Raw genomic sequence first — 18,920 nt, forward strand, 5'->3', positions numbered from 1 at the left:
AGGAGCACCTTGGACATTCCAAAGGACACATGTATCCATTAATAAACAAAGAACCTGCCACAAATGTCCATTAAAAACAACCTATGGTAACGATGGCTCCGCCTGAACTGATTCTTCCAGCCCTGGCATCCGTCCCAGTCTCTGCAACTGCCGCCTGGTTGCCCAGCACTGGTCAGGTCCATAGCATGGTCAAGGGGTCAGGGGTCAGGTCCACTCTACACCAGCCCACCGCCCGACCCCTCCCCTGAACCCCAGTGCTTCTGCCTGTTTTCTCAGACAGGCTGGGACTTGGTGAACATTGTCACCACGTTGCTGTTTCGTGACTAAGCCGAGATTTCACCACCGACTACAATCTTGCTCCACTGTGATTAAAAACTCCTGCAGCCAGTGTCGACCTCAGCTGAATGAAATTCCTTCTTGATGCCTTGGTCCCTGAGAGAGCCACCATCTCCAGCCCGTGTCTTTTCCTTCAGCGTGTTACACAATAGACAATAGGTGCAGGAGTAGGCCATTCGGCCCTTCGAGCCAGCACCGTGCACACTTCCCAAATCTCTGCCCAGCGTTCCCGATCCCTCCAACCAATCTCCTGTCTGCTCCAGTCCCCCCAACCCATGTGTGTTCAGCCACTAACCTGTTGAAGTCCTCGCATGTTCATGTGATAGGAGAGGTATTAGGCCACTCGGCCCATCATCTACCCCGCCATTAGACCATGGCTACCTATCTCTCCCTCCTAACCCCATTCTCCTCCCTTCTCCCCATAACCCCTGACACCACATTAATCAAGAATCTGTCTTTCTCTGCCATTGGCCTCCACAGTTGTATGTGGCAAATAATTCCACAGATTCATCACCCTCTGACTAAAGAAATTCCTTCTCATCTCCTTCCTAAAGGAACATCCTTTAATTCTGAGGCTATGACCTCTGGTCCTAGACTCTCCCACTAGTGGAAACATCCTCTCCACATCCACTCCATCCGGGCCTTTCACTATTCTGTAACTTTCAATGAGGCATAGAAACATAGAAACATAGAAATTAGGTGCAGGAGTAGGCCATTCGGCCCTTCGAGCCTGCACCGCCATTTAATATGATCATGGCTGATCATCCTGCCTCAGTACCTCCCGTACCTCAGGCCCCCTATCATCCTTCTAAACTCCAGCCAGTACATGCCCAGTGCCGTCAAACGCTCATCATATGTTAACCCACTCATTCCTGGGATCATTCTCATGAACCTCCTCTGGACCCTCTCCAAGATGTCCCACCGTTCTGCTTTGTTACTCCTTACAGTCCGTCTCTTTGGGATCAGAAGCCTTTGGTCATCTCCCCAATATCTCTATGTTTGATTGGCCATACTCAAGATCCACAATAAATACATTGCAGTTATTAACATGAGAGGCAACTAAACAAACTGGATCTGCTGCTGACCACGTGCAAAACCCAACCAGTAAATCATTGGCCCATCGCACCCCCTAAAGCCTCCCTTGCTTTCTCCTCCGTGAAGAACCACCACCTCTATAAACAACCTGCACGTCCCAACACTGGATGTCCGGCACCTACAGCTGAGTATCATCACTGGACCAACAGCAGTATAGGTAGATCAGAGTGCACACCATCCCTAGTGTAGCATTAGCAGCTAGTTGTGGTTGTTACATCATGCTACACAAGTAGGAGTGGAGACAAGATCAGGATTCACCTGCCACTCAGCATCACCTTGCAGGGACCCTCTCTCTGTAACGAGATTCCCATTGACCCTTGATCAGATAACCACCGACCCATGAAGTACCGGTCTCAGGGGTTATGGGGATGAGGCAGGAGAATGGGGTTAAATGGGGAACATAGATCAGCCACCATTGAATGGTGGAGTAGACTAGATGGGCCGAATGGCCTAATTCTGCTGCTATCACTGAACGTATGAAGGAGATCACAACTGTGGTTTCAGATGAACTGCCCATTTGTGAACTCCCATCTCCTGTGGACATCTCACTCTGACCCTCTCACCACCGCCCCAGATGGTTCGATCCTGGCCCGTAGGGTCTTGCAAACAAATGCATTTGGAACACCTGTGAGAACCATGGAGGCAGCAGGTTTAATATTAAATAAACACTTGCTCACCTGTGGGTGAGCTTGCATCAGCTTTGGGTGTGCCCAAACCTGTCGACATTTTGCAAAACCCTATCAGGACCCTGTGCAAGAAATATCAGAACTGGCTACTGGCCCAGCCCAAGGTGACACATCTACCAACACCCTTTATGCAAAGTCATCAGGTTTACGGGGCAAACTGCTGAAAGGCAGCAGCAGACGCCATCTTCTCCACATCAGCCTGGGCTTACAGGAGACACAGTGGTCTGGGCTTACATGAGACACAGTGGTCTGGGCTTACATGACACACAGTGGTCTGGGCTTACATGACACACAGTGGTCTGGGCTTACAGGACACACAGTGGTCTGGGTTTACATTACACAGTGGTCTGGGCTTACAGGAGACACAGTGGTCTGGGCTTACATGACACACAGTGGTCTGGGCTTACATTACACAGTGGTCTGGGTTTACACATGACACAGTGGTCTGGGTTTACATGACACAGTGGTCTGGGCTTACAGGAGACACAGTGGTCTGGGTTTACATTACACACAGTGGTCTGGGTTTACAGGAGACACAGTGGTCTGGGCTTACAGGAGACACAGTGGTCTGGGTTTACAGGACACAGTGGGGCTTACATGAGACACAGTGGTCTGGGTTTACATTACACACAGTGGTCTGGGCTTACAGGAGACACAGTGGTCTGGGCTTACATGAGACACAGTGGTCTGGGTTTACAGGACACAGTGGTCTGGGTTTACAGGACACACAGTGGTCTGGGTTTACAGGAGACACAGTGGTCTGGGTTTACATTACACACAGTGGTCTGGGCTTACAGGAGACACAGTGGTCTGGGCTTTACATGGCCTGGACTTACAGGAGACACATGGTCTGGGCTTACAGGAGACACAGTGGTCTGGGCTTACAGGAGACACAGTGGCCTGGGCTTACATGACACAGTGGTCTGGGCTTACATGACACACAGTGGTCTGGGCTTACAGGAGACACACTCAGACACCTCCTTCACTGAAAAGGATTTGTAAGTTGTGGTGAGCGAGGTCCTCGCTGGGAAAGTGTTTACATTAGCTGAGGTTCGGAGCTGACTGGGCCCATCACAGGGGAAGGTGGCAGAAGCTGGCACCAGCCTCAGGGACACAGATGTGGCCAGGACGCAAGGGCCTGAACTTAGGGCAGAGTTGGGAAGGCCAGGACTTTATTGCTTGGAGCATTAGGAGCCGAGGACTTACCCAGAGAAGAGGAATCAAGAACTAGAGCAAAGATTCAATATGAATCCGAGGGGCAACTTTTTCACACTGAGGTTGTGATTGAATGGCGGAATAGGCTCGATGGGCCGAATGGCCTAATATCTGCTCCTATATTGTCGACATAAGAAGTGGATGGAAAGTGGGTAAATAGGATGGGCTTAGAGGGAGACCTTGGTGGGCATGGACTTGTTGGGCCGAAGGGCCTGTTTCGATGCTGCAGGATTCCATGAGTCGGGACCACAATGGGGAGATATGGAAGGTGATTTCATGATCTGACAATCTCTGTAATGGTATCGTGTACAGCACTGGTTACAGCAAATAATGTTATGTCAGGGTCTGGGTCCCACGAGAGATTCCACTCATTATCATTCAGAAGTTTAGTAGCAAGTTAGTAAAGTAATTGGAGCTGGATTGATTGAGGCTGGAACTTGGATCCGACACGTTACATCTCCCCGCTGCCTGGTGCTAGTGGTAGACTCCCAGGACAGGGGGAGATCACAGAGCTACTTTGGGTGGGATCTCACTCAGGAACCCTGACTGCGTTTGTTGGTGCGGGGGAACATTGCTCCTTGCATGCTGACACTCCCCCATCATGTATTCTGTAACAGAGGTGAGATGGAACTGGGCAGAAACACTGCTCGTCACAGCCAGGGTGAAGTCAATGTCACCTGAAGCAAGTGGCCATGATCCTGACATTGATATTTCCATGCAAGGCTACAAATGATGCCAGCACACAACTTGTACAGCAGGGTTGAAATGTTATCTGTTCCATCACCTCAGGGTCAAACTCCCCGAGCTAGCACACAACAGCACAGCACAGCACAGCACAGCACACAACAGCACAGCTGAGCTCAGCACAGCACAGCTCACAACAGCACAGCACACACAACAGCACAGCACAGCACAAATGTATGAATCACCAGAGCAGGAAGCGACAGGTTTATGTGCAACGTTAAAGAGTAACAGAGTAACGTCGGCTACAACATGGAAATATGCCCAGACAGCGAATAAATCATGGCCAGCTACTGGGGGGTGGTGGGGTGTTGAGGAGAACGGGAGGTGGCACGGAGACACAGGGAGACGGGGAAACACACAGAGAGACAGAGAGAGACAGAGAGAGACAGAGAGAGACAGAGAGAGACAGAGAGACAGAGAGAGAGAGAGACAGAGAGAGAGAGAGAGAGAGAGAGAGACAGAGAGACAGAGAGACAGAGAGACAGAGAGACAGAGAGACAGAGAGACAGAGAGCCACACACAGACACAGACAGAGACAGAGAGAGACAGAGAGAGACAGAGAGACAGAGAGACAGAGAGAGACAGAGAGAGACACAGAGAGACACAGAGAGACACAGAGAGACACAGAGAGACACAGAGAGACACAGAGAGAGACAGAGAGACACAGAGAGAGACAGAGAGAGAGACAGAGAGAGACAGAGAGAGACAGAGAGAGACAGAGAGAGACAGAGAGAGACAGAGAGAGAGAGAGAGAGAGACAGAGAGACAGAGAGACACACAGACACAGAGCCACACACAGACACACACAGACACACACAGAGACACACAGAGACACACAGAGACACACAGAGACACACAACAGTCACCACCAACAAGAGATGAGAATGACACGTCTAGTCAGCTTCACTCTGTATGAGGTCACATAAGGTCGAGAACGTCACAGCGATCTATATTGGGCAGCATTCTCGTTCCCCATTATGGGAAGGATGTTGTCGCTTAGGAGAGCGTTCAGAAGAGGTTGTATTGGGAGGTATTAGGTATTAGGGGTGGTTGGACAAGCTTGGATTGGAGCTTCAGAGACTGAGGGGAGAGCTGATACAAGTTTCTATAATGATGAGGCAGGGGAGGGGGAGAAGTCAAAGACCAGAGGGCAGAGCTATAAGATGAGAAAGGCAATGTTTAAAGGAGATGTATAGGGCAAGTGTTTTACACAGAGGGTGCTGGGTGCCTGGGACATGCTGCCAAGGGTGGGGGTGGAGGTAGATACGATAGTGGTGTTGAAGAGGCTTTTAGACAGGTACATGGATACGCAGGGATATGGATCACATGCAGGCAGAGGAGATTAGTTTATCTTGGGATCGTGAACAGCACGGACATTGTGGGCCGAAGGGCCTGTTACTATGCTGTACTGGGACTGTGTTCCATGTTTTAAATATATATTTAAACAGGAAGAGTTCCCAATTGCAGGTGTAAGGGCGAGAGAGAAAGTTCTCCACATCTCTCGCTGCGGAGACGGGTCTCACGTAACAACATTGACAGGACACTGTAACATCGCCCTCTAGACACGGATAAAAACCACGCGATCACATTACAGACAATTCAGAAGGATCTTTAACCTGAAACATGAACTCTGTTTCTCATTCCAATGTTCTTGCAGATGTGCTGAGTCAAGATATTTCTGTCATTATGTCCTTTCATTAGTGCCTATCCCCAACACCGACCGGTCTGTGACCCACGAGGATGTGGTCTCAGCCCCTTGTAGCCACATTCTGCTCTCAATCCATTTACAAGTTTGCAGCTCTGTTGGGTTCAGGTTGTGCTTCGAGGACTGGCCGATATACGCTGGAAGAATCATCTCACTGGAGGGGAGGGTGCGGGCAGGATGTCTCCACGGGCTGAAGGGTTCACCATCTCCACACACCAGGTCACCAACACACACACACAGGAGGAATACATTGCTTCACCCAAAGTAGTTGCCACAGTAACAGTAACTTCACTCCACCCTCTCCCACCTCCACAACAGAGACACTTACGTAAGAATGCTGTTCATCGATTACAGCTCAGCATTCAACACCATTATACCCTCTAAACTGATCACCAAACTCGGTGACCTGGGCATCGACCCCCCTTCCTCTGCAACTGGATACTGGACTTTCTAACCAACAGACCGCACAGTCTGTTAAGTTAGACAAGCACACCTCTTCAACCCTCACCCTGAACACCGGCGTTCCACAGGGCTGTGTGCTGAGCCCCCTCCTCTACTCCCTCTTCACCTATGACTGCACACCTGTACATGGTACTAACACCATCATCAAGTATGCAGATGATACAACGGTGATTGGCCTCATCAGCAACAACGATGAGTTGGCCTACAGGGAGGAGGTCCAGCACTTAGCAGCATGGTGCGCTGACAACAACCTGGCCCTTAACTCCAAGAAGACCAAGGAGCTCATTGTAGACTTCAGGAAGTCCAGAGGCGGCACGCACACCCCCATCCACATTAACGGGACGGAGGTGGAACGCGTTTCTAGCTTCAGGTTCCTGGGGGTCAACATCTCCGATGACCTCTCTTGGACCCACAATACCTCAACTCTGGTCAAGAAGGCTCACCAGCGTCTCTTCTTCCTGAGGAGACTGAAGGAGGTCCATCTGTCTCCTCAGATCCTGGTGAACTTCTACCGCTGCCCCATCGAGAGCATCCTTACCAACTGCATCACAGTATGGTATGGCAACTGCTCTGTCTCCGACCGGAAGGCATTGCAGAGGGTGGTGAAAATTGCCCAACGCATCACCGGTTCCACGCTCCCCTCCATTGAGTCTGTCCAAAGCAAGCGCTGTCTGCGGAGGGCGCTCAGCATCGCCAAGGACTGCTCTCACCCCAACCATGGACTGTTTACTCTCCTACCATCCGGGAGGCGCTACAGGTCTCTCCGTTGCCGAACCAGCAGGTCGAGGAACAGCTTCTTCCCGGCGGCTGTCACTCTACTAAACAACGTACCTCGGTGATTACATAGATACATAGAAAATAGGTGCAGGAGTAGGCCATTCGGCCCTTCAAGCCCGCACTACCATTCAATATGATCATGGCTGATCATCCAACTCAGTATCCTGTACCTGCCTTCTCTCCATACCCCCTGATCCCTTTAACCACAAGGGCCACATCTAACTCCCTCTTAAATATAGCCAATGAACTGTGTGGCCTCGACTACCCTCTGTGGCAGAGAGTTCCAGAGATTCACCACTCTCTGTGTGAAAAATGTTTTTCTCATCTCGGTCTTAAAGGATTTCCCCCTTATCCTTAAGCTGTGACCCCTTGTCCTGGACTTCCCCAACATCGGGAACAATCTTCCTGCATCTAGCCTGTCCAACCCATTAAGAATTTTGTAAGTTTCTATAAGACCCCCCCTCAATCTCCTAAATTCTAGCGAGTACAAGCCGAGTCTATCCAGTCTTTCTTCATATGAAAGTCCTGACATCCTAGAAATCAGTCTGGTGAACCTTCTCTGTACTCTCACTAAGGCAATAATGTCCTTCCCCAGATTTGGAGACCAAAACTGTACGCAATACTCCAGGTGTGGTCTCACCAAGACCCTGTACAACTGCAGTAGAACCTCCCTGCTCCTATACTCCAATCCTTTTGCTATGAATGCCAGTCACCCCCCCCCCCCCCCCCCGGACACTCCTTTCACCAGAAGAAATTGCACTACTACGACTGTATGTAAGTAAATATATTTATTGCTCATATTCTATGTTCGCTCATCTGGGGAGATGCGAACTGCATTGTGTTGCCTCTGTACTGTACACAAGAAGTGTGGTATTGACCAAACCCAGTCTCATCACTGCCAGGGTTACAGGGACACAGCCCATGTACAGACGTTACTCTCACCAGGGGCCGGTCTCTTTCACCTACAGCGGGTTCATGTTATAGGAGCAGAATGAGGCCATTCGTTCCATCGAGCCTACTCCGCCCATTCAATCATGGCTGATCTACCTGTCTCACTCAACCCCATTCTCCAACTACATAAGATGGGCTGGCTGTACCTAATGACCCATCAAACACCAGCTATCACCTGGAACAGGTAAAGACAACAACAGGTTTCTCACGGTACCTGGAGTCACACTTAATCCTCAACCAATTATCCCTCCACACCGGCTTATCCTGAGTCAGAGCAGCTTTGGATCAGGAAGTGTGTGTCGGCACCACGAGTGAGTTACTGTGGGAAAGTCCAGGTTACTGACATCAAATGGCAGAAACTGAGAATTAAAATGCAGCCTCGAGTCTTGGATTCAGTAACTCGGAAACCGGTGTATCGGTCACGTGTGTTTCGGTCACGTGTGTATCGGTCACGTGTGTATCGGTCACGTGTGTATCGGTCACGCGTGTATCGGTCACGCGTGTATCAGTAACCCGTGTATCTGGAGTGTAACCCCCTCAATAAAGTCCTCAGCACCGTGTGGAAGCTGTCCTCTGGGACATAGGGTCCAAAGGTGAAGAACCCCAACTCTGACGCTCTTTCCCCCCCCCCCCCCCCCCACCCCCCCCACACTGCCCCCGGCACCGGGCAGCAGCATTGACTCACGGCAGCGTATGGAGGTGGAGGTGGGACCCTGTGCTGTAGAGGGGCCGTATTCACAGCTCTGTAGGGTCGGGTACAAACACAATAACAATGTAATACTCACTGAGCTCCAAGTGGGAGAAGTCAGTATTTATGGTTTCCAAATGTCACGTTAGTAGATCTACTAGTCTTCACTCCAACAGCTTGGTTTGTGAAGACCTCCTAAATCAATCCTTGCTCCAGGCAACCAAGCATCACACATCTTAAAAACAACAACACTGATCCCCCCGCTCCAGCCCAGCTCCTCAAACAGAATTCCATGTTCAGTGTTATAGTTACAACACCAAAACACACAAGACAACGAAACCTAAACCCGGATATACAGGGGTCCTGACTCGATACATCGTCTGTCCATTCTCTCCACTGATGCTGCCTGACCCACTGAGTCTGGCCATTCTCTCCACAGATGCTGCCTGACCCACTGAGTCTGTCCATTCTCTCCACAGATGCTGCCTGACCCACTGAGTCTGGCCATTCTCTCCACAGATGCTGCCTGACCCACTGAGTCTGTCCATTCTCTCCACAGATGCTGCCTGACCCACTGAGTCTGGCCATTCTCTCCACTGATGCTGCCTGACCCACCGAGTCTGGCCATTCTCTCCACTGATGCTGTTCCTCTAGCACTTTGTTTGTTGATCCCAAACACTGAACCAGCTTCAGAAACCCAGCATGGCAACGTCACACAACACTGGTGGATACGGTACAACATGGGGAATGGCACAGATTCCAGTGGGGGAGGGGGGAATGGGGGGGGGGGGGGGAAGGGGGGAAGGGGGGGGGGGGGGGGGGGGGGGGAGGGGGGGGGGGGGGAATCTGAACACACAGATTAGATGGATGAGGCTTGGGGAAGTTTGGAGGGATATGGGCCAAACGCGGGCAGGTGGGACTAGAGTAGTGGCACATGTTGGCTGGTGTGGGCGAGTTGGGCCACTGTATCACTCTACGACTCTATGAGGGGGTGGGGAGAGATACTGAACACCTTGGTGACTGAGGCTTGGAGAAGGGGAAGGGAGGAGGAGGGGAGAGGAAGTGTGGAAGGGGAGAATTAGAGGAAAGGGGTAGGAGGGGAGAGGGGGGGAATACTCTTGCAGAGAGCTGCACGCGATCAATGTTGCTGTTTAAAAATAATCTCTATTCAAAGGGCTGCTGAATAGAGAAGGGACAGGGGGTGTTTTCAGGGCTGGAGTTGTGAGAAACAGGAACACCACCGCCCCTGACCATCATCAACAAGTACAATTCATCTTTTATTCTGCTCATCTGCAGCATAATGTGGGTAAATGTGAGGTTTTCCATTTTGGTGGCAAGAACAAGAAGGCAGATTATTATCTGAATGGTGTCAGATTAGGAGAAGGGGAGGTGCAACGAGACCTGGGTGTGCTTGTCACTGAAAGTAAGCATGCAGGTACAGCAGGTAGTGAAGAAAGCTAATGGCATGTTGGCCTTCATTGCGAGAGGATTTGAGTTTAGGAGCAAGGAGATCCTACTGCAGTTGTACAGGGCCCCGGTGAGACCACACCTGGAGTATTGTGTGCAGTTTTGTTCTAATTTGAAGAAGGACATTCTTGCTATTGAGGGAGTGCAGCGTCGGTTCACAAGGTTAATTCCCGGAATGGAGGGACTGTCATATGCTGAAAGAATGGGCTTATATTCACTGGAATTTAGAAGGTTGAGAGAGGATCTTATAGAAACATATAAAATCTGTAAGGAATTTGACAGGCTAGATGCTGAAAAAATGTTCCCAATGTTGGGGGAGTTCAGAACCTTTAAGAATAAGGGGTCGGCCATTTAGGACTGAGATGAGGAAAAATGTTTTCACCCAGAGAGTTGTGAATCTGTGGAATTCTCTGTCACAGGCGGCAGTGGAGGCCGATTCACTGGATGTTTACAAGAGAGAATTACAGTTAGCTAACGGAATTAAGGGAAATGGGGAGAAAACAGGAACGGGGTAATGATTTTGGGTGATCAGCCATGATCATATTGAATGGCGGTACTGTATCGAAGGGCCGAATGGCCTGCTCCTGCACCTATGTTCTATGTTTCTATGTTTCATTCCGGCCATTGAACAGCATCAGCTCGAATAACTCACTGTAGTCAACATCAAACATACACAATACTGCTATCTCTAAATTGTTTTTAAATCTACAAACAGAGGCAGGATTGAGCTAAGCTGCAGACACTAGATCAGGTTAATGTGGAAAATGCATAATATTCATAGCCATTGACAGCAAGAAATCTTTTTGGATTTGTCTCACGCATTGAAGCAAGAACTAGTTCCGACGGACTTTCCACCTCATTAGTTCACACCCAGTTGCTCCACTCGTGATATGTCAACGTGTTCACCGCCATTTTGCATTTACTTAACTTAATCCACTCTGGGCTCAGCTGACAGGCACAAAGTTTAGTTCAAGTTTAAACCAAAATGAAGCACAAATATGCCATGAAAAACGCACTGGCCCCCCCACACTGGCCCCCCCCCGCACACACTGGCCCCCCACACACTGGCCCCGCGCACTGACCCCACACACTGACCCCACACACTGACCCAATGTTATGGTTCACTGAGGCTACAATTGCCGCTGGTCTGGCTGGACACTGGTGCTGGTCTGACTGGACAATGTTGCTGGTCTGAGTGGACGACACTGTCCTTGTGCGTTTGGAGACTGTTTACTAAGCACCTTGGCTCCGTTGTATCGGCAAGGGTATTGGCTCGAGCTCCCTCCCGCTGAGTGAGGGAATGCAGACTCCAACATGGCTTTAGTTTCTAGCTGCTACCTGCAGTAATTGTTCCACAGGCTGATTCCAAACGACTAAACACACAGCAGTGTGTGGTCACGTGACGCAGAGCACTGCCGAGGCTAAACCCTACCGTCTGAAGCAACTAACACAGGTCCCATCCAGGAACAAGGCGAGACCATGGCAAAGTCAACGCCAACAATCACCGAGTTACGACAAGTTGAAACACAGTTGCTGGTTTAGTGCTGCCATAACTCTAAACTAAACTACATTGCAATGAGACTCTGTACTCAAACCCTCTCATATTGTGCTGCACATGTCTCTTGGTTTTGTGTGTCAGCACACACAGGTCTGTTTGAACACTGCCCAATCTCTCAGCAACCACCCAGCGTTATATTCACTCAGTTTGTCCGTGTCTCTGAGAAGCCTCTTGACATTCTCCTCCACACTCACACTCACACTCCCACAGTCCCACCTCTCCTCCACACTCAGTCCCACCTCTCCTCCACACTCACAGTCCCACCTCTCCTCCACACTCAGATCCCTCATCTCCTCCACACAGTCCCACCTACCCACCACACTCCTCCACCCTCTCATTCCCACACACAGTCCCACCTCTCCTCCACACTCACAGTCCCACCTCTCCTCCACACTCAGTCCCACCTCTCCTCCACACTCACAGTCCCACCTCTCCTCCACACTCACAGTCCCACCTCTCCTCCACACTCACACTCCCACCTCTCCTCCACCCTCACCCCCCCACCTCTCCTCCACACTCACAGTCCCACCTCTCCTCCACACTCACAGTCCCACCTCTCCTCCACACTCACAGTCCCACCTCTCCTCCACACTCACAGTCCCACCTCTCCTCCACACTCACAGTCCCACCTCTCCTCCACACTCAGTCCCACCTCTCCTCCACACTCAGTCCCACCTCTCCTCCACACTCAGTCCCACCTCTCCTCCACACTCACAGTCCCACCTCTCCTCCACACTCACAGTCCCACCTGTTCAGTATCGACATTAAATGTGACATTTGGGGACCTCGGCCCGATAGAGAATGTGAACAATCCGTGATCCTTGCAGTCCCCATTCATCACAACGTGCCCAGGCTAGAGGGATCCAGCCTTCTCTCCAATAACCACTACTTTACTATGAGTCCATGTGCCCCAACCTGGTGAACCAGCCTGGTGGTATCTTGTGAAAAACACTAACAGCTTCTCTCTTGCGATTGAGACAGTTTTGCATCAAACGACGTCACTTTTAAATCCAAACTAACATTCTAACGATCACTCTAATATTAAGATCACTCTTCCCCATAAGAATCCCATATTTGTACGACAGAGGCTGCTCTGGCCAATGAAACAGCGAGCAACAAGAATGCCCGTGAAGTCTCAAGCACCTGCTAATGCCCCTCAATGGAATCATAGTCACAGTGAGGAAACAACTTGCTCACCACAACCAACATGCCCCATCTACACTAGTCCCACCACAACCAACATGTCCCAGCTACACTAGTCCCACACCAACCAACATGTCCCAGCTACACTAGTCCCACCACAACCAACATGCCCCAGCTACACTAGTCCCACCACAACCAACATGTCCCAGCTACACTAGTCCCACCACAACCAACATGTCCCAGCTACACTAGTCCCACCACAACCAACATGTCCCAGCTACACTAGTCCCACCACAACCAACATGTCCCAGCTACACTAGTCCCACCACAACCAACATGTCCCAGCTACACTAGTCCCACACCAACCAACATGTCCCAGCTACACTAGTCCCACCACAACCAACATGTCCCAGCTACACTAGTCCCACCACAACCAACATGTCCCAGCTACACTAGTCCCACACCACAACCAACATGTCCCAGCTACACTAGTCCCACCACAACCAACATGTCCCAGCTACACTAGTCCCACCACAACCAATATGTCACAGCTACACTAGTCCCACCTGCTTGCGTTTGGTCCAGATCCCTCCAAACCTGTCCTATCCATGTACCTGTCTAACTGCTTCTTAAATGTTTGGATAGTCCCAGCCTCAACTACCTCCTCCAGCAGCTCGTTCCATACACCCACCCCCCTCTGTGTGAAAAAGTTACCCCTCAGATTCCTATTAAATATTTTCCCCTTCACCTTGAACCTATGTCCTCTGGTCCTCGATTCCCCTATTCTAGGCAAGAGACTCTGTAAATCTACCCGATCTATTCCTCTCATGATTTTATACACTTCTATAAGATCTCCCCTCATCCTCCTGCGCTCCAAGGAGTAGAGACCCAGCCTTCTCAACCGCTTCCTGTAGCTCAAACCCTCGATTCCTGGCAACATCCTCGTAAATCTTCTCTGTACCCTTTCCTGCTTGACGACATCTAACATGGTGCTCAGAACTGATCACAATATTCTAAATGTGGTCTCACCAATGTCTTATATAACTGCAACATGACCTCCCACCTTCTATACTCAATACTCTGACTGATGAAAGCAAAAGTGCCAAAAGCCTTGTTGACCACCTTATCTACCTGCGACTCCACCTTCAAGGAACCATGCACCTGTACTCCTAGATCCCTCCGCTCTACAACACTACCCAGAGCCTTACCATTCATTGTGCAGGTCCTGCCCATGTTAGACTTCATAAAATGCAACACCTCACAATTATTTTGCATTAAATGTCATCAACCATTCCTCAGCCCACCTGGCCAATTGATCAAGATCCTGCTGCAATCTTTCACAACCACTATCTACAAAACCACCCACTTTTGTACCATCTGGATAGTCCTGGTGTTACGGGAGACTTGACTAACTGGAATCAGACTTCATTTCAATTGTCCCAAAGCATTTATCAAGCTGGAAATAATGAAATGTTTCATGAAATTCAATGACTGGGCACAGATCTGAAGAAGGGTCTTGAACCAAAGCATCAACTATCCATGTCCCCACAGATGCTGCCTGACCCGCTGAGTTACTCCAGTACTCTGTGAAACGTCACCTATCCATGTTCTCCACAGATGCTGCCTGAACCGCTGAGTTACTCCAGTACTCAGTGAAACGTCACCTATCCATGTTCTCCACAGATGCTGCCTGACCCGCTGAGTTATGCCAGCATTTTGTGAAACGTCACCTATCCGTGTTCTCCACAGATGCTGCCTGAGTTATGCCAGCATTTTGTGTCTATCTTCAGTGTAAACCAGCATCTGCAGTTCCTCCCTAAACAGTACATATTACATTTGTTTAATTAAGGGTAGTGTCAGGGGCAACATTCAGTGAAATGAAAGAATAATAGCAAGAGTGTCCAGACCAATACATGTGAGTGGCACCTGACAACAGGCACCGCCTGATATTGCATTCAAATGCTGAAACTTTAATGATTCATTGATAACATTTGCGTGAATTTGTGACCCTAACCCTAACCCTGACCCTAACCCTCACCCTCACCCTGACCCTAACCCTGACCCTAACCCTGACCCTGACCCTAACCCTGACCCTAACCCTGACCCTAACCCTGACCCTAACCCTGACCCTAACCCTGACCCTCTGTTCTCCAGGGCACGACAGTTTACTGTGTGTACCTCTCCCGGTTTGATACACCAAAGTGCAACACCTCACTGCCATACCTTGGCCCACCTCGCCAACTAGATGCTGCCAGCGTAGATACCTTTCCCCACTGTCCACTAAACCTCCATTTCTGGTGTCATCTGCAAATGTATAAACAATGTAACATCATTTTCATCCCAATCATAAGTGTAAAGGCGAGACTCGCCCGACCCCTGAGGTTCATAGTGAACCCGCAACTTCTCACACCTGGGCAAGAGTTTGTAACCAGGAAGATTCTCGTGAGAAACCATCTCCCCAAGGCTTAGATAGATATAGATAGATATGCCATTTATTGTCACTATACATGTACAGTGAAACTGAAAGCTGCTCGTACTCAGTGCATACATACAATTTTTACACAAAAAACAAGAAACAGAAAAACAAAACAGAAGGGAGATGGGGGGGGGGGGAATAGGTGCACAAATTCTATGGCGCTACATACATATATACATATATACAGATGGAAGTCCGTGTTGGGCGGTGTAGTCAGTGCATGTGTGGATTTGAATTTATGGTAGATATAATTCTCGGGAAGCAGCTATTCCTGAGTCTGTTTGTCCTGGATTTGATGCACCTATAGCGCCTTGATAATTACTGTGACTGTGGTAATATTTGCTGCAAGCATGGGGTGTGGCCAGAATAAATTAACAAAATCCCACTCCTGTCTAATATTATAAACCAGCAGACATGTTATGTTTCATGAAAAACAGGACCCCACGGCCTTCCCTCAGTCATGATGCCCGAGACCGTCCCGTACCAGACCCCGTCCCAGACCCCGTCCCGTACCAGCCCCGTCCCGTACCAGACCCGTCCCGTACCAGACCCCGTCCCGTACCAGACCCCGTCCAGTACCAGACCCCGTCCCGTACCAGACCCGTCCCGTCCCAGACCCGTCCCGTCCCAGGCCCGTCCCGTACCAGACCCATCCCGTACTAGACCCCGTCCCGTACCAGACCCCGTCCCGTACCAGACCCGTCCCGTACCAGACCCGTACCAGACCCCAGTACCAGACCGTCCCGTACCAGACCCCCGTCCCGTACCAGACCCCGTACCAGACCCCGTACCAGACCCCGTCCCGTACCAGACCCGTACCAGACCCGTCCCCATACCAGACCCGTCCCGTACCAGACCCGTACCAGACCCGACCCGTACCAGACCCGTACCAGACCCGTCCCGTACCAGACCCGTCCCGTACCAGACCCCGTCCTGTACCAGACCCCGTCCCGTACCAGACCCCCGTCCCGTACCGTACCAGACCCGTCCGTACCAGACCCGTACCAGACCCCGTCCCGTACCAGACCCGTCCCGTACCAGACCCCGTCCCGTACCAGACCCATCCCGTCCCAGACCCCGTACCAGACCCGTCCAGTACCAGACCCCGTCCCGTACCAGACCCGTCCCAGACCCGTCCCGTACCAGACCCCGTCCCGTACCACCCCGTCCCCCGTCCCGTACCAGACCCGTCCCGTACCAGACCCCGTCCCGTACCAGACCCGTCCCAGACCCGTCCCGTACCAGACCCCGTCCCGTACCAGACCCCGTCCCGTACCAGACCCCGTCCCGTACCAGTACCCAGTACCAGACCCCGTACCAGACCCGTCCCGTACCCGTCCCCCAGACCCCGTCCCGTACCCGTCCCGTACCAGACCCCGTCCCGTACCCGTACCAGACCCAGTACCAGACCCGTCCTGTCCCAGACCCCGTCTTGTATCAGGTACTGTACTGTATCTCACACCGTCCATATCCAACCCTGTCCCATATCCAGCCCCAATCCTGTATCAGACATTTGTCGGCACTGGGCCTGTACTCGCTGGAGTTTAGAAGAATGAGGGGAGACCTCATTGAAACTTACAGAATAGTGAATGGCCTGGATAGAGTGGATGTGGAGAGGATGTTTCCATTAATGGGAGAGTCTAGGATTAGAAGTCACAGTCTCAGAATTAAAGGATGTTCTTTTAGGAAGGAGATGAGGAGGAATTTCTTTAGTCAGAGGGTGGTGAATCTGGAATTCTTTGCCACAGACGTCTGTAGAGGCCAAGTCAATGAATAGTTTTAAGGCAAATAGACAGATTCTTGATTAGTGCGCATGTCAGGGGTTATGGGGAGAAGGCAGGAGAATGGGGTTAGGAGGGAGAGATAGATCAGCCATGTTTGAATGGTGGAGTAGACTCGATGGGCCGAATGGTCTTATTCTACTCCTATCACATGAGTTTATGAGACCCACTCCCGGCCACCAGCAGTCGTTGCCCCAGCACCTCAACCCCAGTCCTTACAGATAGAATGCGAGTTCTCAACTACATTTAATTTGAAAATGAATGTAAGGGAAATCAAGGTGATCGCTCACACTGCAGGTATCACATGACCAGAGAGCCACAAACTAGTAATCACACTTGTCTGGTCTCGACTTCATCATCGAGCAAAGCTCAGGCGCTGACACACACCGCTCCACATTTGCATGGGTGTGTTTGGATATTCGCTTACACAAGTGCAGGCATGTTGGCCTCTTCCAGTACCTGCATGAAACAATACCTGCCTTTCATCCCAGTCTCTCTCGTTTTACAGCAGAGCCCGGCTCCCACATCCCCGGACACAAGGCCAGCACCTTGTTCCACACGGCTCCACACTCTAACACTGATCTCAGCTTCAATAATCTGCTGAATGGAGACATTGTCATCGATGTACAAAACATGAGGACACTAGTTATCTGGGGGCACCGCGGGGGGGGGGGGGGTGTGTGGGGTGTGGGGGGGGGGGGGGGGGGGGGGGGGGGGGCGGGGGCACCGCACACTTCACAACTCGGCCAAAACCTGTCCGACCACTCAGTTCAAAATAACAAACCACCTCATCTTGCCTTGTTACAACGAGACAGGCCGGCGCAATCCAGAAAACACCTTGTGTCCCGGTTATGTCCCGTGTCCCGGTCAGTCCCGTGTGTCCCGGTCTGTCCCGGTTATGTCCCGGTCTGTCCCGTGTGTCCCGGTCAGTCCCGGTTATGTCCCGGTCTGTCCCGTGTGTCCCGGTCAGCACCCTGTCCACACGTAAACCCAGACGTGGTTCAGAAGCCGGCAGCAATTGACCAGTGCAGTTCCCGAGCCAGAGCCACTACAGTCCATGACATCCAGCCACATGCCGGCGGTTCACTGCGGCGCTGTATCCCGGGTGGGTCCGTGTCTGTGTGTCTGTGTGTGTCAACACACCGGCAATTACCTGCTTTCTTCTTTCCCGGTCGGCGACCGAGGCCGATTTGCCAGACGGGCCGCGGTTTGGCGCTTTGGGCCACTCGCTTCTTATGGTGACTGTTCCCCATTGCGCTGTTCTCCGGAGCCGCCCGCACTCGCTCCTCATCGCTGCACAATGGGTGACACTTGGCGCCGGGCCATACACACATCTATCTCTCTCTCTCTCTCTGCACCAGCGGGCGGGGAATGATCAGCGAGCCTCTACAATCATCCTAGCCCCACCTCGCCGTTCCGTGCCGTGCCGTTCCTCTCTGCCCGCCTTGTCTGGTCACTTACACGGAACGGAGGGACAGACTCTGTGGGCAGTTGGAACACAGAACGGTACAGTACAGGAACTGGCCCTTCGGCCCACAATGTCTATGCTGTACACGATGCCAAATTAAACTAATCTCTGCCTGCACGTGATCCATATCCCTCCATATCCTTGTGTCTAAACGCCTCTTAAACGCCACTATCGTCCCTGCCTCCACCTCCACCCCCGGCAGTTTGTCCCAGGCCTCTCTGAAGATCTCTCCTGGTCCCAGAACACTGATGCAATTGTCAATAAAGCTCATCAGCTCCTCTAATTCCCGAGAAGATTACGGAGAGTCTGTATGTCAAGGAAGACTCTCTCTAACTTCTACAGGTGCACAGTAGAGAGCATGCTGGCCA

At 51.1% G+C, this 18,920-nt stretch overlaps 1 protein-coding gene across 1 annotated transcript in view; it reads right to left on the reverse strand.

The window, feature by feature from the left end:
* LOC129709583 (uncharacterized protein KIAA1522-like) overlaps positions 1-18,673 on the reverse strand; it is a 40,457-nt gene extending 21,784 nt beyond the window's left edge. The window contains exon 1 of the mRNA XM_055656033.1: positions 18,238-18,673. Coding sequence (XP_055512008.1) covers positions 18,238-18,418 — 181 coding nt within the window. The 5' untranslated portion in view covers positions 18,419-18,673. The remainder of the gene's footprint in view (positions 1-18,237) is intronic.
* Between the last annotated feature and the right edge of the window lie 247 nt (positions 18,674-18,920).

This window comes from Leucoraja erinacea, chromosome 26, assembly GCF_028641065.1.
Source record: "Leucoraja erinacea ecotype New England chromosome 26, Leri_hhj_1, whole genome shotgun sequence".
NCBI lineage: Eukaryota > Metazoa > Chordata > Chondrichthyes > Rajiformes > Rajidae > Leucoraja > Leucoraja erinaceus.